Source organism: Gavialis gangeticus, unplaced genomic scaffold (assembly GCF_001723915.1).
Source record: "Gavialis gangeticus isolate Ggan-Ray unplaced genomic scaffold, GavGan_comp1, whole genome shotgun sequence".
NCBI classification, from domain to species: Eukaryota; Metazoa; Chordata; order Crocodylia; family Gavialidae; genus Gavialis; species Gavialis gangeticus.
In genome coordinates, this window is record NW_017729009.1 from 24,995,365 (window position 1) to 25,017,266 (window position 21,902).

General features: G+C 40.5%; 1 protein-coding gene across 2 annotated transcripts in view; it reads right to left on the bottom strand.

The window, feature by feature from the left end:
- The window catches only part of SLC9A8 (solute carrier family 9 member A8), an 85,745-nt gene that overhangs the window by 17,173 nt on the left and 46,670 nt on the right, over window positions 1-21,902 (bottom strand). The window contains exons 4-11 of one of the 2 annotated variants that reach the window (XM_019510256.1): window positions 19,565-19,623; window positions 15,422-15,505; window positions 14,018-14,119; window positions 12,672-12,706; window positions 9,200-9,343; window positions 7,014-7,152; window positions 4,482-4,587; window positions 62-178 (exon numbers count right to left, since the gene is read on the bottom strand). In XM_019510256.1, the coding sequence (XP_019365801.1) occupies window positions 62-178; window positions 4,482-4,587; window positions 7,014-7,152; window positions 9,200-9,343; window positions 12,672-12,706; window positions 14,018-14,119; window positions 15,422-15,505; window positions 19,565-19,623 (786 nt within the window). The remainder of the gene's footprint in view (window positions 1-61; window positions 179-4,481; window positions 4,588-7,013; window positions 7,153-9,199; window positions 9,344-12,671; window positions 12,707-14,017; window positions 14,120-15,421; window positions 15,506-19,564; window positions 19,624-21,902) is intronic. The other variant, XM_019510255.1, reaches the window with a different exon arrangement.

Sequence of the window (21,902 nt, forward strand, 5' to 3'; positions counted from 1 at the left end):
CCTACCCCACCAAAAATACCAATTCATGCAAACTGAATTTTAATTCATGAGTATTACCTACCACACATAAAAGCAACAGTTCTCAGTGTCTGCTGCATTAGAATCTGTGTAACTGGAGAAAGGTTATGGTGTGTGTAGTGAGACATCACAATACCAGAAAACAGGATTGCCATGATACCTGCAGATGCAAAGCAACAGTCAAACAGGAGAACTGTATTTTAGCACTTCCATAGTGACTTAACAAACACTGCTCAATTATTTCTCACACAATGCCATCAGGCAGGATTAGCTCCATTCCACAGCTGGAAATAAGAAGCAAGAGCTGAAGGGGGTATCTACTCCAGGGAAATTTTTTACACTGTGGCTAGCACCAGTTCCTTTCCAGTCATTACAGAAACATTGGAAGCTCTAGAGTAAATCAGCTGTAAGTTTCTGCTAGTATTTTAACATCCATATGCAGAGGTTTTCAAGGGTAAAATCTGGCCTTCTACATATCTTTAAAAACAACACATCTTTGTTTGCTTATACAGGATGACAGAGGAGTGTGCAACATGTTGAACCCAAGGACTTTTTCCTGACTTAAATTTAACTTGCAAGATGAACTGGAAAGATAGGAGAGACCAAAACGGGAAGCAAACAAACAATAGGGCTGTAAAACTGCACGATTCCAACACAGTGTCACCCTGCACTATACACTGCTCTGCCAGGCAATATTTGTAGAAGAGACAGGAATGGGATATGGAGGTCAGAGTTTAGCATTCACACTCCCATATGCATTAAGCTCAATGCAGTTACAAACACAGAGGTAAGATGACAGCAAAAGCAGGCACATCCTGCAATTTACTATCCATCTGAGCATTCAGAAACTTCTCCTGGCTCTCTGGTCCCAGGGCAACATTTACCCTAGCTGTGGACAAACAGTACAATGCACAGGGCCTATAATGACAGGAAGATAAAGCTGCTGTGCAAAGTAACCTCTGTACTCCCTGTACACTGCAGAGGTCCCCAAGTTGGCCACACTAGGCAAGCAGATGGACTAGCATTAGCAAATAACTGTGGGAGCCACTGAGGCTATGAAGATCCAGCTGCCCTAACACCTGTGCAGCTGCCGTTCCAACCCGTGGGCTGCAGCGTGTGCTTGAAAGAACGAGGTAGCTCACAGTATTTCTGCATGCTTGCCTCAAGGTTGGGATCGATTTCTCTCACCCAGTTTATAAACAGTTCTTGGAGGAAGTTAACTGGAATGCAGATCGTAAAAAGGACAAGATGACATTTGGGAGTAGAGCCCTATTTAGCCAAAAACAAAGGCAGTTTGAAAGACCAACAATATCTGGCTGGTGCTCCATGGGCAAACAAGAGTGGCCCAGATGAACTGGAAGGCAGAGATGAGAACAAATATCCCAGGTTTAATCAAAAGAACCCTTTGTTTGGAACAAAGGTATGACCTGACTAAGGTTATTTAAAGTTTTTATTCTCTTGATGACTCACTTTTTGAAGTTCAAGCAAATTATGGGCTTTATTATTACACCATTATTATTACATTTGTGCTAAAAACAGTCTTTATTATTGACAATTAATAAGAAATACATTTTTTAACCCTCATTTTTCATATACTTGTACTAATGCAACTCTAGTTTTATGATATTTTACTATGTTTTTTATATTAATGGCCAAAATGAACCAGGAATAAAAACAGTTCCATGTTTTAAAATGTTTAGCTATCAAGTCAAGTACATAAGCACAGTCCAGATGCATGGCAAAAACCTACTGACAGCATTAAATAACATCAAACACTTTGTTGGGTTCAAACAGTTTATGTTTCCATTTGCATGCTTATGACATGAAAGCATGTCCAAATAGAGTAGTTGTGCATGCAGATAGAGAGACTAGGGCATCTGCATTAGCACTACACATTTTCCTTGCAGAATTATAGTAATTATAGGCCAGGAAGGCCACACTGTTACTTGACATAAATCAGTGGAACTCCATTGACATTGGTAGAGTTATGCATACTTACACAGCTAAAGCTATGTCGTGACATATCCAAGTTAAATGCACATTTTAACTCAGTACCAAGAAGGAGCAATGTTTATTCACTCATTAGACTATGCACTGAAAAAGTTTGTCCACAGTAGGATAAAAGACATCGTTTACCCCTATGTTAGCTAACAAGTAAGTGACATGGTAAAATCCAGGAGTGGAGAAGGTGGTTGTAATCATCACATGGGCTGGGGAACCATCATACTTAACTCCACTTTCTAAGTGCTTGTGAAAATTTTCCCCTGAAGGAATCTGCCACATGTTAGTTACCATATGTTAATCAATACATGGCAGAAAACCTTTCCTGGTGATGACAAGGCCAGAGGAAACTGAGAGGAGGAACTAATCACAGGGGACACTTGTATGAAAACACATTTGAGAGGTCTTCTAAGAAAACAGTTCCCTCCCCAGCCACCTGCTCACCGCCCCAAGTTGTACGCTAGATAAAATGTTCTTGCTGCCTATCAGCCAGCAGCACCTGTTCCTTTCATCTCACTTCGTGTATCACAAGTAGCACAATATGATCTCTATGAATGGCACTGCATCCCTACTGAATAACCCACATTCACTTTGAACTATTTAACCATACATTCTCTGGAAGAAGGGACCTTTAATGCCCTTAAAACACCAGGCATATAAAGGATATTAAATGTATTATAAGAATCTGTAACCCCTATGATATCAGTAAGTTAGTAGAAGGCATTACAGGCTTTACTAACAATTCATGAACGTTTGAAGAAAAAATTATGCAGACAGATCACACACCTGTATGATCAGAAAATATGTAAGTAACCATCCTGAAGGACAATGATTCAGTAAATCTCACTGTTGCTATAATCTATTGCAATTATTTTTTAAATGTTCTAATATCTAGTATTCCCTGTTTATCCAATATAACTGTTACTAATTAATATAGTGCCTTGCACTGAGTATGACCCATAACCCTATTTGTGAACAGTACTCTATCTCCCCATATTTCAGTGAGTTAAATCCATTGCTGTGAGACTTTCATTATCTTAATCATTATTTCTGGAGAAAAGACCTGCAATAGCCACCTAATTTGAAAGTACATACAGACAATGGTGCTGTTTTTATTGAACAGGAGCTTGTTACCAAAAAAACTGCACCTGGCTTTGTGGTAAACCTCCCTGAATGCAAATCTGACAAGTTTATCAAGGTGCCTATCACAGTGCTGAAGAAAGAAAATGGGAACTTTATTAAAGTGCTGAGATGTGCACTGGCAGAGAGGTACACTTGGGTGCACATCCTTGACAAGCCAGGGGTTGGCAACATACTGCAGTATATGTGTGCATGTGTGTGGCACGGGAAGGTGGAGGGAAGAGGGGGACTTTAACCAAGCTTATCTTCAAGAACAGACCACTTCTGCTGCAGCTGGAGCCACAGCCACAACTGCCACTGCTTCTCCCCACTGTCTGGGAAAAATCGCCTACTGCCAAAATTCCCTAAGCCCCCTCCTCTCCCGCAGTTTTAAGGGCCAACTAAACTGGCTCTGCAGGCCATGGGCTGTACGTTGCCAATCCTTGAGCTAGAAGGCAGATTCAGAGCTAGTCTGAGAAAGACAGGGCAAGGGGCAATTGCACAGATGTTCAACATTTGGTTACCATAAAAGCCTCTTATCCAAACTGATTATAACACTGAATATTTATGCCAAGCCACAATACTGCTGCAGCTCTATTCAAATAACTGCAAAACCATGCTTATTTTTTCACCCTCACAGATATTCTCATCTCACTCTGGATATGTTTACACTGCAGTTACAGAAACAGTTACAGTGTAGTGTAGGTACCCTAATTAGCTTTAACCTAGATAGTGTTGTTAGCAGTAGCAGTCCAGCTGTGGCAGCATGGAGATCAGCATGATCCAATTTATTTCCACATGCTGATTACATCCTTCTCAGCAGAGTAAATTAGATGATACTGAGCTCCATCTGGCTAAATTACTACCAATACCCAAGCTAGCTTGTATAAAACTAGATTGGGTATCTCTACACTCACAGGTGTCATTTCTGAGACATCCTCTCCCTGGCTTCTTATCAGGCTTTCTATTAGCCCCTGTTTAGACTGCTTGTACAAGGGAAAGGAGTTATAGTTACCTTCTTGCTTACTAAAGATTGGCTACTGCTCCTGCATCCTTTCACAGTCAACTATGCTACTGATTTGCTGTGTGATCTTGGATGATTCACTGTGACTCAGTTTCCCGCATCTGAAATCAGATTATCATCCTGTTCACACGGATGGGAAACTTAATGAATACTTTGTAAAGTACTGTAGATGGAAAAGCTTATAATTATTATTAGTTCTCATAAGTGCCTCATGTACCTTGCCAGGCTGCAGGAAAAGAAAAAACCACTAGAAATTCTAATTCCTGTAACCCCTTATATTCAAATACAAAGTGTCACATGTATTCATTTTGCTCCATACCTGAGAGCGAAATGCCTTCTGCCAATCCATATGGGAGATAAGCAAAAATAATCATCATCCCAAATTCCAAGGAGGGCGTTTTCCTTAAATCAATCTGTTTTAGCACGTACATATCAAACTGTTATGGAAAAAATAAGAGAAGCAGGGCAAAGCAACATTCCCATCTTTACAAACCATTACAAAACAAATCACCACATTTCATATATTTGTCTAGTGAACAGGAAATATTAATTCTTCAAAGTGTTTCGTGGATCAAGTGTGCATAGAAATAATTTCTTATGCAGAAGGGTTTTTGTTTTTAAGTGAAGTTCACAGTGAAAGCCTATGAGACTGATAATTCCAGCAACTGATGGCCACTGCTTCTGGACGCAGTGTATGTAATTTGGATAGCGGCAGGTCAATATACTTAAACCAGCATCTGGAAGGGTCACCTCTTCAGGAACTTTCAATCCCTGACATCTCTGCTTAGACTTGCAGACATCTCCAATGGTGATGTGAATTTCTGGTTACCAAGAGCTGAACAAAGAGCATGAAAATTATAGGAAAACCACAGACAGCCTTCAAATTGTAATATAGCGTAGATATCAAATTGTTCCACAGAAGTGAAATGGGTCTCATTTCTTTTCCTCTTTTTCCCTTAAGGAGATAAAATCCTTTTTGAAATGTATTTTGATGTCTAGGAAAATTTGAGCTAACCTTACACTGCACATGTATACCCTAGGTAGTTCCTTCTTTTACTAGAGGTGAAATCTTGGCTCTATTTCAGTCAATGGCACAATACCCATTGACTCTGATGGAGTCTGAAAGAATCCTGGAATAAATTAAGTTCTAAGCAAAATGACTGTGTACTGAGGCAGTGTCAAGAGTTCAATTCATCTGGAACCAAACCCTGGTCCTTTACATGTGTTCCAGCTGTGGGACCATGCTGGGGGTTGAAGTGTCATACGGAGAAAAGGGTATTAATTTCTTCAGGGTGATAAAGCAAAACCAGACTCATTCTATAGCTGTTCTTGAAGTTTAAAGGCTAGAACAGACCATGAAACAAATGCACAGCCCATTTTACAAACAGTGCAAACTCCTGTAAAGCAGTGTAATCTCCTTATGTAATTCCCCTGTAACAGACCTCCACTGCTCTCATGAGCAGGGACTTTGTACAGTGTCAAGTCTGTCCTTCTCCATCTCATGCAGCTGATTTGCACCATGGCTGCCAAAGAGGGGAGCGAGATTTTGACCTATGCATTTGGCACGGCAAGTGCCCCTCCACAGTATCCACTGTGTATTCTGCAAGATGTCTTGTTGGTTTCAAATAGGTAAAGACTGATCAGTGATAACATCTACAGCAAGCAAACATGCTCATGCATTTGAAGAATCATGCCCTTGTCTCATTCTTAAAACATTCCACATACCGTCTTTGTTAAAATGCAGAAGATTAGACGTCTGAGACACAGAAGTTCGCATTCCTCCTGGGTAATGAACCAGCAACTTTCAATCATATCTATCTGCTGGCAACTATTATAGATTTCCTTTGCTTCAATGAAATATTTCATTCTAGCAATAAAACTAATATTTTGAAACTCAAGCAATAATAATATAACAGAAAAAATCAACTGTTTTTCTGTTTGGTCTCATTTCATTTTGAGGTTACTGAATTCAACACAGAACATTTTTATAAAGGTCTGTCTTCCCCACCTTCTGCAGAGATGTTGTTGAATAAATTAAAAGTTCATGGAGTAATCCTAATGATTAAAGAGATCAAATGTGCCTGCATTTAAGAAGCATTCAGTTCCACTCATTTACAAAACAAAGCGTTTGACAACATGGCTCAGTTTATGTGAATAACTGTAGGATAAAATTAGTACAAAAAATGATCCACAGTGGTTTCTATTTTAAACAGTAAAACAAGCTTGCAAAAGCAAAAAAGGTGTCTGGTTTAAACAAACAATCTTCCTTATCTTTGTAGAAAAGCTCTTGGGTTGTTTAGCAACTGATTCAAGCTGATGTGGAAAACCACAGATACAATTCAACATACAAACCCAAGCTGTGCAGTAACTATATTCAACTAACTGAATACAATGCATAGGGATGGATGACTTGGTTTGACTTTCAAGTCCCTGAAGGGAGAACTACATTTTTCTTATTTTTTTTAATTAACGGAACATTTTATGCATGTGAAAACTGGGACACATGCTGATGAAAATGGATCAGTGCTGAAAACTGAATTAATATATTATGAATTTAGAAAACAATTAGCATATTTTATAACAGTCTATTTCATCTAATAGAAGCTATTAAAGTAACTTACCCCTTAATTACATTCAACAAAGCTTTTATGTACGTTTTTAAAATGTGCCCAGGAACACTAACATTAAATAGTGAGAGAATATCTCTGGACAACAAAAAGACCCTAAGTAAAGTCAGCCCCCTCTAAAAAAAATGCATATATATTAGATTACAACGGGATGATATTTGTGTTAGAATGTTTGTGTTCACCAATTTCTGTGTTTATATTACATGACCCCCAAAAAAGGATATTAATGCTGAAATAAGCCCGGTAAGGGTGCCAAGGGCTGCAGAGCCAAAGAACATCTTAAGAAAGTAACCCAGTGCTTGTAGAAAAGTTTGCCATCCACTAACATCTGACATATTGTCTCTTGTCAAACCTTCTGCTGTGCTGGGAACAATTTTAAAAATTCAAAAGAAAACAGTTATCAATTCCAAGCCTGGACCAGGAAAAGCCAAATGTGTTTAGGAGAAAAAAAACAACAAACCCAATGAACCAACCTACATTTTGTTGCTACTGCTCTTAAAAGGCATTTACAGTGATATATACAGCAAGTGGAATGTCAGAAGACATTAAATCAAGTGTTGGTGCAATCCCCAAAGGGAAAGCTAATTCTGCTAAAAGATCTTAAAATCTAGCATTGTTTTTGTGAGGCATTCCTCAATGGCATAAATAGGCCATTATGATGATGCCTTCTGCAGTAAAACATCTCATACTTTTAAGAGGGAAGAAATAATGCATTTTTTATTTTAAAAACGTAGGTCAAGAAAAGAAAATGAGACAGATCCCATGGTCCCTATTCAGGAGAGCAAACCAAACAAACAAGCAGGAAAAGCACCCCTCAGATATTTAAATGTACATGACAGAAACTGGAGAGTCTCTAGAAAAGGGCAAAAAGAGAACTTCAAGGAAAGAAGAGATCTCTTGGAATCCCAGGGAATATAACTATGCTACAGCATTCAGATTTCTGGTAGAATATTATTTATGGCTGTTCTTAGAAGCATGGCCCTAGGGAAAAGGACATATAGTAGGTACTAAGAGTGCAGCTGGTCCCTGAAAAGTAGTATGTAAATATACTACTTTCTTACTCAACAGAGCTACTTCTTCTATTCACAGTTACATTCACTGACTTACTACTACTGGTTTTATTCCTGTTAATCCTGCACGACCAACACAGCTAAGAGAAAGTAATAAGAATCTTGTCTTGGCAGATAGTATCAACAGTATCCTTTCCTAAATAGTAACTATAGGTTCATCATCAGTGCAACCCCAACGGCTTGCATGCATGGCTGATGGCATAAGCTAATGACCAGAAAGTCAAAAAGGGAGAGATGAGAGCAGTGTCTGGTAACAAAAATCTACAAGAGCAATAAAGAACACTTTGGATCTCACATCCAGGACAAGCAGGAGAAAAAAGTGACACATTTAAACTTGTAAACTGAATGAATCAAATCTTGGGTCAATGAGATACAACACAGATAGAATCCCACAAACACATTTTAAGGTAATTTTCATAGTAGATCTGCACTTTATGGATGAGATACTCTTAGGCTAAATGTGATCACAATAATAATAATGACTTGGATATAGAATAAGTTCATCTCAGCTTTTATATTCAGCTTTTACACACATGTAAAATAACAAATGGACACAACATACAGCCCTACATTGCTGTGACTTATCTGAATCAAATGCAGAACTATTGGGAATAAGACTATACTAGTTCAAGTGTTATATCTACAGCTTATTTGAAGGTAATGTTTGTTCAAGACAAATAGCCTGTTACCTGCTCCCCTGCCACATAGACTACAGCATGCATCTACTCCAGAATAGCTGCTCATCTCTCCCTTCTGGATACTGTTGTATACACTGGTGTATAAAACTGCTGTAAATTAACTAGCATAAATGTGTTGAGCGGCTAGGCCCCTGATCTCGGCTAGTGCTGGGTGTGCCATTAAATCTTCTGAAGGGTACCATGAGGTCTGAGGAAATGTAAGATATTAGGAGACAAGCAGAAAAAACTAAGCAGATAAGGACAAGTTATGGAGGGGTGCCTCAAGCTCAATGAGGGATGCCTTGATTCCAAAAAAAGCTGAGAACCATTGGTCTAGGCACTTTGAATAGGATCGAGATGACACTGACTAGTCACCTGATTATAACTGCTGGCCATACACACAAGCAACTCCACAATATTAAATCAAAATCATTATGTATTTTTTACCTTCTATCTATATAGTTTTTATGAAAAAATCAAAGGGGTTGCACTTTATGAAGAAATCAGTAACAAAATCCATTAGAGCTACAAGGTAAAAGAATGCACCTTTATGGTAAACTAAGACGGCGCCCTACATCCACATTCAAATTCAATGACTATGAACAATTACTATATAACTGCTGTTTCCTTTGCTTCACAAACACATAGTTTGACTGTACTTACTTTGTCAGGACAATGGAGACTGCATCATTGAGAATACTTTCTCCAAACACCAACATGTTAAGCACAGGATCTACATTAAGAGCATTGAAGATGGCAATAGTAGCCACTGGGTCAACTGCAGATATTAAGGACCCAAATGCAAAACTGTGAAAACAAAAAGAAAACAAAAAGAAAAAAATAAAATAAGCTAGTATAAATTGTATAACATATTAGACAATAATAAGCAATAGCAAAACACTAGTCCTGTGCTAATAGGTAGTGATTCGGTCTGGCTTCGGATCCGGCTGCTTCAGATGGCAGTGATCTGATCCCGAGCTCTTGACCGGGTTTCCGCTTTGAACCAGCCAAAGTGGCTCCACAGCTTCAGAGCTGCCTCAGAGATCTGGCCATAGGGTATAATGGGGAATCAATGAAATCTCTATAACTTTGTTTTTGTCTGATTTGGATGAAACTTGCCGGGGTGGTAGCCTCTGCTGAGAGCATGAAGCCTGCCACGTTTCAAGAAGATCGGTGCAGGGGTTCAGGGGGAACTGCAACCCACATTCTTGAAAGCAAAACTCATGTCATATGTATGTGTTACACCACAGTGGGGTAAAAACTGCAGGGGTGGTAGCCCCTGGTGAGGCCACAAAGCCTGCCAGGTTTCAAGTTGAAAGGTGCAAGTGTTTGGGGGCAACTGCACCTCAAGCTGCTGACAGGCAAAACTTGTGACATAGATGACCCTGTGTGTGTTAAGGCGCAGTGGGCTGAAAACTGGAGGAGTGGTGGCCCCTGCTCAGGCCACAAAGCCCACCAAGTTTCAAGGAGGTAAGTGCAGGGGTTTGGGGGGAACTGTACCTCAAGCTGCAGACAAGCAAAATTTGTGACAGGGGTGACACTGTGTGTGTTAAGGCGCAGCAGGGTGACAGCTGCAGGGATCGTGGCCCCTGCTGAGGCCACAAAGCCTGCCAGCTGTCGAAGAGACCAGTGCAGGGGGGTTTTGGTACCCTGCACCCCTAGCTGCTGACAGGCAAAACTCGTGACATGGGTGCTTATGCAACTGTGTCTGTCTCTGTTTTGGGGCAGTTGATTGTCTGTATTGATTATTTCCTCTCTTTAGTCTCTGGTTTTGTGGTGTTAATTGATGCTAATTAACTGGTTACATTAGCTACCAACTGTGTATTGAGATGGTCCCTGAGTGAATCATGATTGATTGGTAACTGGTTACACAGCAGCTTAGCAGCCAGGTCTGCAGTAGTGTCTCCCCCCCACACACAAGACAGCCACAGTTGCATAAGCACCCATGACACGAGTTTTGCCTGTCAGCTGCTTGAGGCACAGTTCCCTCCAAACCCCTACACTGATCTTCTTGAAACTTGGCAGCCTTTGTGACCTCACCAGGGGCTACGACCCCTGCAGTTTTCACCCCCGAACCTCTGCACCAATCTTCCTGAAATGTGGCAGTCTTCATGCTCTCAGCAATTTTAATCCAAATCAGACAAAAAACAAAGTTACAGATATTTCATTGATTCCCCATTATACCCTATGGCTGGATCTCCAAAGCTTTTCCAAAGCGCTTCGGAAGCTCCAAACCGCTTTGGAAAGCCTAACGAAGACAGTGCTTCGATCTGGACACGCTGCTTTGGATGCTGAAGCGTCTGAAGCTTCTCTGGATCTGAAGCACGGTCCGAAGCCTCGCACAGCCCTAAGAAACACTGCACATACCTTTGGATTACTACAGATTATTTTGCAGAAACCCATTAACAAACAGCTGATCAACAATGCATAAATCAGAAAAATGTTGTTTGCTTACTGGGAGAAAGGATCAACTGTTAAATACAGAAGATCTGTAAACAGAGCTTCATGAAATAGGGATCCTTCATACTCTGAGTTTTCCATTAGCCCTAATAACTTGTGCTAAATGCTATGAATAGTTTAAAGGCTGTGAGGATAACTTTGTAATGAATGCGACAGACAAACATAAATTAAGAGACATTTTTACATTACTGACTGAATTACAAAGTGGTAGGAACAATATACCTCGCCCCAAGCTCTCATACGGAATAAAGATGTCCCACAAAAACAAAAAGGAAGAGCACTGCACAACAGTTCTTTGATATGCAACAGAAACAGTTATTTGATATGTGTCAGTCCAAATCAGAGCTGTGCAACAAAACAGAATGAACAAACTGCAGAAAATCTCATTAACAATGCAAAACCTGTCCTACGCAGTTACTTGATAAATTAACTTTGGCACAGCTCATATCCACTGTCATGCTATTAAAGTTGCTGAAACTGAAAGAGGCTTTATCATCAGAGGTGATACCCAGTTTGCTTTCACTGTTATAATATTTAACATTTCAGATGTCATGTATAAAGTAGAACTGTCACACTTTAGTTTTTACTGTAGGTCTCTCCTCATGCCAGTATACTGGGTTTTAGTTGTAGACAAGCATTGGGGAATTCATCATTTTGACAGAATGTATAACAAACCCTGACATAGGAATTTTCTGCTAAATATTTATTCAGAGACTGCATGACTAAAATAAAAGACTGCGTTGTTGTTTCATGATGTTGGTTTCACCTTGCTATCTGCTTCACTTACAGTGTTCCCCATCAGGGAGGACAAAACAGCCTAATTTCGTGAGAGACGATAATACTTCATTAGATCCTAAGACAGGAGAGAGAGCCCCCTCAAAGTAATGAGTGCATTCAGCTGTGTACAGCCAGATGCTAGAGTCGGGTATGGAAGACTTCTGTAATTTATGAATGTTTTTTCTTGTCACATTTCCTGGTTCCAACTAGTAAAATGATTTGTGGACTTCAGTAAATTAAAAAAGCACACAAAAATATTAAAGCCAAATATTCCGCTCCGTCTGTACTTACACCAATGTAAACAAGAGCTGCATCTGACTTCTGGTGTAAGTTGGTAGATTTCTAAAAAAATATCAAACCTTTGCCAAATACTTAAAAAATTTGGGGATATCGATCCTTATAAATTCATTCCTTCTTTAAGGAAAAGGGCTGGATGAGAAAACCACCTTTTCATATTGTATGTTAGAGGTGTACTGAGGCAGCTCTGTGCTCTGGGCAGTGGCAGCTGTTACTTCTGCAGTCCTCCTCTCCCCTTAAGAGAGTGTTCAGAGCTGCTGACACATTTGTGCCCCCCCCATTACACTACTGATATTTTAATTATGTCAGTTAACCAAATGCACACCATCATGTAGAGGATTTATGCATCGAAGTTGTGGGGGGAGGAATTTGGGAAAAGACTGTGAAAACATTTTTGCACACACTGTTCATTGTTGTGTTTCCCTTGTCTTAATAGTCCCTTTGATGATGAATGTTTTGAGTTAGGGAGCCTTTACATACTTCACTTGGGAAAAGGCATCAGAAAGATTAAAATGTTAACCCCAATGAATTACTATACAAGCTGTATTTACTTTGAAGAATGCCTTGTATGATGTACTAGGCAATTTTACCAAGAACTTACCTGTCTGTCATGTTGAGTTTATAAATTACTTCTGCCTAAAAGAAAAAAAAATCAGCCATGTTTCCATTATTTTTCACTAAGCATACATTTATGTAGTATTCAAACACCAGATGGTTTCAAACTGCATTTTAATCCATTTGAATAAACTAAAGTTATGATGAAAATCTTAATAAAATATTTACATACTTTAGAATCAAAATTTCTATGAAATCTAGGGAGAGTTTATAAAGTGGCTGTGAGACAGAGAACTATTGATAGCCCAGATATATAAATAAGGAACTGAGAGAGAAATAAAAGATTAAATTAATTTATCCAAGCTATGCAGTGAGTCATCACCAATCCTAAAACTAGAAATTAAAGAGGTCCCAGGCTTCCATTCCTTTGCTCAGTTCTTTACTTTAGCTCCTGTTGCATTTATGTACCAGCAATTAACTGTAACCCCTTCGTGTAATAAGTTCTTCCACCTGGATCCATCTATCTTAGCAACACAGAAGTGGAAAGGGATCTCGGAGTCATAGTGGACTCCAAGATGAACATGAGTTGTCACTGTAACAAAATCCTCAGCAAAGCTAACAGCACTTTATCATGCATCAGCAGATGCATGACAAATAGATCCAAGGAGGTGATACTTCCCCTCTATGCAGCATTGGTCAGACCGCAGTTGGAGTACTGTGTCCAGTTTTGGGCACTGTACTTCAAGAAGGATCTTGATAGACTTGAGAGGGCCCAGAGGAGGGCCACTCCTATAGTTAGGGGCTTACATGATAAGCCCTATGAGGAGAGACTGAGGGACCTGGGCCTCTTCAGTCTCCGCAAGAGAAGGCTGAGAGGTGATCTTGTGGCCTCCTACAAATTAATTGGGGGATGCAGCAAGGGATCGGAGATGCTCTGTTCACCAGGGCGCCTCTTGGGGTAACAAGGAACAATGGTCACAGACTGACAGACAGCAGCTTTGGGCTAGATATCAGGAAAAACTTCTTCATGGTAAGGGTGGCCAGAATTTGGAATGGGCTCCAAGGGAGGTGGTGCTCTCCCCTACCTTGGGGGTCTTTAAGAGAAGGCTGGATAGGCATCTGCCTGGGGTCATCTGACCCCACCACTCTTTCCTGCCCAGGGCACGGGGCTGGACTCGATGATCTGCTGAGGTCCCTTCCAATCCTACCATCTATGAATCTATTTCATCCTTCAAAAAGCCTAATTTCATGAGCTAACTCGCAAGTGAGGTAAGTTAGGAGAGAAATACCTTGTAACTTATTGTGTGGGGGCACAAATAGGCTCCTATTTGTGTGACCGTTACTATTCTTTCCTGTAAAAAAAAGCAGTAATTTCAAGTGTGTTTCTCTTACCTGACCCAGGAAGTAAATTCCTCCTCCTACAATGAAGGCTGAAATAGCTGTGCCAAATACGGAAAATAGGGTGATGGAACCAATATTCTGAAAGAAGTTACCCTACAACACAAAAGCAAGATAAAGTGAATGAGTGAAAAGACATTGCAGAGGGATAGTATTTTTGCTCTGTGTCTGTACAGTACCAAGCGTTCTGGGCCACAACTGAGGCTCTTTGGTCCTTCAGTGAGACAGCTAAAACAGCAGTAAAGCAACAGAAATAGAAGAGTAAAAGCAAGCTTCAATTGTTTAGTTATCCATGCTTAACACTTGATTGGCTTGAGTTCAATAGATCCACAGTAATGTATCTTTACTCAGACAGATTAGTAAAGACATTTCATGACTTGCTCTTTGTGCACTAACAGAGTGCATGAACTTTAAAACCACGCAAAGCTGGCAAGCCTAGGTTTTCATCCACCAGCCCTAAGAACGGAGCTTCAGCCTTAACTCAAGAATCTCTGCGCTTCAGTTATTTTATTCTACACCCTTAGGTTAAATACATAGTCTTGAATTATAAGTCTAGAATAATTTTAAGCAGTACTTTTTAAATTAACAAAGTTTTATATTTGTGCTAACCAAGAATTTCAGCCTGTGATTTCATTTCATTGCAAATATCTTACTTTCCTGTTATTAATTAAAAACAGATTAAACTAATCTCTTTCCTGGTCTGTTATGTAGGATCAAATTCTCATTTAGCTCAGTGTGATTATTACAATTCTCTCCACAATGATACTAGAAGTCCTAGCTGCCATTAATTTTGGAATTAAAACTTCACTAAAATTTAAGATACAACAACAGAGCAGATCAATTAAACATACTTCTCCTTCTCGTCATGGTGCAATCATAAAATCCACCTGTTTTTTCACAACACAAAGAGGATTTTTTAATATAATGCCCATATCCTAACTAGGGCCAACATCTTTGATCGTGCACTTTAGGGAAAGAATGTAACTTATAGTCGGCAAACTAAATCTTGGTTTTCTTGCATTAAGCCAGGTCAAAAGGAAATGCTTGAAATGGAAGTGGGATGTGGTCAACTTTAAACAGAAGAGAAGAAAGGACTGTTCTGGTTTTCTGTTCAGACCCTTCTTCCTTGTCTTGTCTGTATCAGATTATAAACTTCTTGGAGCATGGAACATTACTTCTTATGTTTCTACAATATTTAGCAACTAATGCTTAGTTAAATAATATTAGAACCTACATTCCCTGCTTTCTGGGTCAAACAGGCTATATTTTACTCTCAATTACAGAAGCACAAATATGCTGTAATTAAGTGAAATTATTCCAGATTTGCGTAAGTGTAGCTCAGAAAGTCTGTTCCAGGTAAAACTTCAGAATGTAAATAAAAGTTGTACAAGGTCTCACCTTGTGCAATGAGTATCCTGATTCAAATATAATAGGTGGAAGCAAAAGAAGAAAAAACATATTTGGACGAAACATTTCTTCTTCCTGCAAAATAAAAAGTGAAGAAAGAGTTCAAGGGCCACACAATAATTGAAATAATAGACATGAGAAAGCAAATATAGTCACTTTTAAGTGGAACAATTTTTAAGAAGTAAAACTGCTTAGAAATAAACACTATATTAGTCTGCTTCATTTCCACCCACAAAATGAGATTGTAGGGATAGTTAACTACTTTAAGATTATCCTTCAAATTACTTTTACTTGATGATAGAGAACAAAGTGTTATTTACCAAGAACAACTGCTCCTAAACAAGCTGCATGGAAAACAGACCATTTTCCACAAAGAAAGAGGTTTCTATATTATTATAGAAAGCATTACTATTTTTATTGTAGGCTTTCAAAACCTGAAAGGAAATTGGATGGTGAATGGTTACAGGCTACACCTTTCACCTTTTAGTCACTGACCTGAATTTAATCAAGGTTAATAGTTGCCAAATACTGGTTCCATTAGATAGCTGATCAGTGGACCATGTAATATCAGATCATAGTCCCAAGCATAGTTGATAGTGAATGCTCACTGTCAGGTATGCATTTAAATAAAATGCTTTTCACCTGAAGATTTGAAAAGGCTTTATAACAGGGGGCAAGGAGTAAATTTAGTATCTCATTTACAGATAGAGTTTAAGGTCAAAAACGTTGATCCAAAGTTCACTGAAATCAATAAATAAACTCCTGGTGACTTTAATGGGCTTTGGAATAGGCATGCCAGTTTCACAGGCTTCATTCTCATTTGCAAATGTAATTCAGATCTACATTAAACTTGTTTTATGAGGCCAGAATGATGCAAATGAACAATAATGTATATTAGAACTAGGCTTTTAGGTCTCCTGACTCCAAGTCTTTTCCTTTAATCACTTGGATAACACTGGCTTGCAAAAACGCACACCACCAGTAATTGGCACCATTTTTTTGCTGGCAGTCTAAGCGGGGAAGCCAAGTCACTGATGCACAATCTGTGGCCCAATGTGTTTCTCTGAACACCAGTGGCTCCTACATGATTCTCGAAGCTCTGACTGCCAAAAGCCTGTAGTCTTTATAGACACCAATAAGGACTCTTTAAACACAGGCTGAACAGCACTAAATCCCAAGATTCCAATGTATACAGTGTCCATGACCTGAACTTTGTTCAAAGTCCCATTCTGCAAAATAGAAACATCTATCTATGCAAAATTGCATTCACATCAGCACTTGTTATGAACATATCTTCTGGCATACAGGTTAGTGCAGACTTATCAGTAAATGGAACTCATCTTCTATGTTGAAATACATGTAACAGCAATATCTTTTGTGATATCTTCTTTACGTACGATTCAGTAACAACACCCATTTTCCACTGATTCAATAACTGAACATTAGCAGCATATAACCTTCTTTACTGAATGCGTTTTTTAATTTAGCTAAAAGTGAAGTGTAGGAGGAGGGAATAAAGTGGATACAATATGAAAGAATCCACTCAACATTTAAGAAAAAGTCAGGCACATGACGTTTTTTATCATTGTGATTGCCAGCCATTTTACCTACCAGGAAGCACAGGAAAGTTCACTGATGTCTTCTTAAAGCTTATCAGCAAGAAATTTAGATGATAAATATCTTAGGACAGGGATATATGACCATACTGTTCCACAACACAGGGAGCAAAGTCAATATACAAAAAATAGAAATTGCTAGGTATAGGCAGTTGAAGAAGTAGAACTCCTAAGCAGCACCATCTGATCTGCAACTCTTATTCCTGTTCCATAGGATCTGTATACTATGAATACATAAAATGAACTATTCCAACTAGGAGATCTTACAACACCTTCAGCTCTCCTGTGAAATATGAATTTTCACTTCTACTTAGGAGAAAAAATCTTTGCATTTTTCTATGCCTGAGAAAGGGTAAGTGTGCCTGAAAGCTTGCAAATAAAGAAATGTTTTTGCAAATATCTATGTGATATAATAAAAGATATCATCTCTGTCACGAGTTCTGATTCCTTTTGCCTGTAGACCAATACAGCTACAGCCTGGATACCTGAATCAGGAGCTACGTGCTTTCTAAATGCATATAAATCTGCAGTGGGCAAAATCTTCCTGCCATTGTGGGACTCACCACAAGGAGTCACTGCTGCAAGTATTCTCCCCCTCCATAGGGAAAGCTCTGTATTTAAGCAGAAGGCAAAGAAAAGAAACTTTATGGAGGATCAGAGACTAGAGACACCCCTCTGCACAGCTACATTGTCTCTGATCCTGAAAAGGCAGCTTATGCCATGCTTCCAGCATATGGAGTGGAAAGTGCTGCTTCTATAATCACCGCTTGGTCCCATAGCATTTACTAGTAGAACATTTCCAAGAGATTCCCAAGAGGTTTGTGGTGCAGAATGGAAGGGCATTTTTACATGTGCTCTGGGGGATGATGGAGGGGTGCTTTAATTAGAGCAGCTCCAAGAGCCACTCTAATTAAAGCACACAGAGTGTATCAAGTATCAGCATTCCCACAGTTAAAAATGGTGGCGGAGGTACTTTATCTATAGCTCGTCAAACAAGCTTTAATTAAAGTGCCCTCTGCTCCCATTTTGAAGCGTCAGAATGCTGATACATGGGACGCGGAGGCTAGCTGAAGCACGGTAATTACCACGCTCCAGCAGACTTGATTAACTGAGTCTGTTCCGACACACTGTAATTATAGCACATCAGAGCAGCCTCCCGGCTTGTGTACAGGCACCCAAAATGTTTTACAGGACAATCTGATTTATGACTTATTTGTTCTATATGCTGCCATTTGCTACATCTTCAAAGCATTAAACTTATTAAAAACAAATAAACAAACCCCCCCCAAATCAGTAAATGCAGCTCATTCTGTTTTGAAGTGGTTTGGAAGAAAAGCTCCAGCTCTTCTCTATCAAACAGGCTAAACCTCCAAGTGCAGAGGTGTAACTAAGTACAGTCTGCACCCTGGACTACTGGGCTACAAATTTAGTGGGCACTCTTGCACACCCCTAGTGCAGCTACTGCTGCCCAGTTTCTTGATGCCGAGAGCTGGAGCTTACTCTTATTGCTGCATACTACAAATTGCTGTCACTGCCAACCGGCATTACTGTCAAGTGCTGCCGGAGATGGCAATGGGGAGTGGACAATCTAGTGGTGAGAGAAGCTCCAGCTGTAGTGGGGGGCACAAGAGGGTCCTCCTAAGGCCTTCTTTATAGTGCTCCAGGTTAGTACCATGCCTGCCCACTCACTATTTTCCATGAGCATCACATTTAGGATTGTGGGAAACTAACAGTATTGTCCAAGAAAAGCCTCAACATTACAGCGTTAATGCTAAGCGCACGGCACAGTGTATGGAGAGGAGCTAATATGAAAAAAAAAATCAAGATTGAATTAATGTGTTTTTTACTCCAATTGCTCTAAACTTGCAAGATGCTGAGAACCCTGTACTGCCGTTAATTTAACAGAAACAGAAAAGGCTTGACACCTTTGAGAAGGCACTCTGCATCCAGCAAGATAAAACCCTTAAAAAGAAGAAAAAAAAAACGAGTAGCTCATTGTGCTGGTTATCTTGGGCTATAAGCAGAGGTTGCCTTGCAAAGATTAGCTGTGGTGGGAACTAATCTGCTTCACTGGGCAAAACACATGCTACCTGTTGTCCTGCATTGGGCAGGGGCCCAATCTTGTGGGACAACAGACAACATGTTTCTGGCTTACAGACACACCCTGAACACTTATGCAGATCTGTCTCTGTAAAAGAGGAAAGACAGGGCAATCTCTGGGGCATGTCTGTAAGCAAAGAACCCTGGATTTCTCCACCTACAGGGACCTAGGAAATCTCTAAAGCACATCTCCGTATGCATGAAAAGGGGCATGGATGTCTGTTTGCTCAACCTGTGCCATGCCATAAAAAAATGTTATGCTGCCATAAAGGTGACAACATTTTCCACCCTGAAAGCAAAAAGAAAACAAAACTTTGGAAATTAAACCTAAAGAAATGAGTTTTGCAAAAAAAAAAAAAGGTATTTAAAACTGCCAAAGCGCATAACTACAAATCAAGTTGAATTGCTTCAAATATACCTTCCAGTTGGCCAGTTTTTGAGACTCTATAATTTTTATGAAAGCTCCCATGAGGATACCTAGGAGAGAAAGAGAAAGGACATTCTTAATGAACACTCAAGAAACACAAAACTCTTCAGTTTACAGTAACTGAATACCAAAATAACCCCATATTATATTTCACAGCTCTACTGATTTATTTTCATATGCTAAATCTTATTAATATTAAAACAATGCAGGATGTAAATAAAGCAACCAGCTTTCTTATTCCTAAAACAGCTTGCTGGAGGAATGTTTCGGTGTCCATTGCACAAACACTTTTTTATACCTTTCAAAGTAAAATGGGGCTATGAGGTACCAAATGTTGCCAGGTTAGATATTTATATATTACGCAGAGATTTTGAAGGGTAGCATTCACAATTAAAAGGGCGGCAGTTTCAGAAACGAGGTATAACATCACAGTTTTTTATTTTTCAATTATTTAATGTGAACAGCAGTTTCACGCAAAAAGGTTCTTTACTTTTAGGCAAATGCTAATCCAGCCTCTCTTTCTAATGAGCCAACTGATGAGTGAAATGCACCCCTGAGTCATCACAAGATCTATAAACCACGTCAGTGCCACTTAAAGCACAGCAGCAGGGCTCAAGGAGAAAATAGCAGATGCAAAGACTCTGGCGCAAGGGTGAATTTCATGCTGATGTGGGCAAGAAGCTACAAGCAACAAATTAGAGGCCAGTTCTGTTCAGTGTGGGAAAATGACAGAACCACTCCTCCAACGGGTGCACATACTGGAACAGTTTCCTAGAGACACTGGAACAGGTGTCTTGAACCAGCTCTGGTAAGGTGGGGGGAGCTTGGACCCTTGCTTGTTACTCCCAGCCCCTGCAATGCAACAGTGTCCTGATCATATTACCTCTGTGGAGCAGTCAGAAATTAGCTCAAAATGTGTTAGGAAATATGATCTGGGGATACTGCTCAGCAGAAATGTCCTAACTCTGCCATGCTACAATGGCACTTAGCACGTGTTTTACTGCTTGAATGATCACATTTTAAGCGCAGTTAACATGTCCCTAAGTGTAACGTGCAACAAGGTCCCAGAACCATTTTCTAGAAAAATTACTAACCTTATGGTGGCTGTCAGAGATTGAGGGCGCGTCCAGACAAGCGTAGATGTTTGGTTCCCTGGGGATAAGTAGCAGCAGCACACCTTGTGCTGCCACTACTTGTCTCTGGGGAACGCCTGTACCACACACATTTTGGCATGTGGCAAGTTACCCTGGGTGGGGTAGGAGAGGCTGGGGCCAGCACTGGACTGACACCATTAGCCCTACCTGAGGTCCTTCCCAGGGCGATTCTGCTGCGTGGAGCCTGGCCGGCAGCTGCAGCACGGCTCTGGGTGGCCTGGCTTCACTTTTGAGTGGCACATGAATATTCAGGGGTCAAAAAACCCCCAGAAAAATAAAGCAGGGTAGTGCACGCATGGGCAGTGCGCCCTTGCAGCACAGAGAACATCTAAATGCATGGTATGTGGCGCTGCAGACGTGTTTGCAGCACCACATACCGCACAGCCATGCTTCTCTGGACACGGCCTGAATGGCTGAAGGTCATGATGCTATCTTATGTTATCGATCTCCAAAGAGATAGGCAGGGAGACTTCAGACCAGGGATGTCCAACTTCTGCGAGGCTAGGGGTCACACACTCCTGCCAAGTCACATGCCTGTCAGGATGCAAGCAGCATGGGCACCCACTGCACCTCCCTACTGTACTGTGCTTTCCAGCAAGTACCCCGGCCCCATAGGCTGTCCTACCCTACCCCCAGGAGCAGGAGCAGGAGCAGGAGCAGGAAGCAGATGGTGAAAGAGAGAGCACAGGAGCCCAAGGACTGCTGCCCAAACAGGGAATTGTGAGTTCACCCTTCATGGGCCACATGTAGACCACCAGCTAGAGAACTCTGCTCCAGATTAACAAGCCCACAGTTACTAAGAGTCAAGAATGCAACTCTCAGCCTCATTTCAAAAATGGGTGAAGCAATTTTTCATTACTCGGACCCTAATTTCATACATATTTGTTCTTTTATTTAGAGCAGGGTTGGGCAAAATTTGGCCCACCAACTGCCTGTATCCAGCCCACAGGCGATTAGCCATGAACTCATGGGATCCAGTCCACAGACATGGTGCCAGGTGGGTGGGGCAGTTTCTGTCACATCAGGTGGGTGGGTGGGTGGGAGGGACTGCTTAGGCCCAGCGCTGACACAATGTCAAGCTGTGGACTGGAATGGATGCCCTCATCTCCATCTGGAACCTACTGGCTGCGTCCACAGCTGATGCTGGTGCCCACCTGGGCACTCAGTGTGCCACG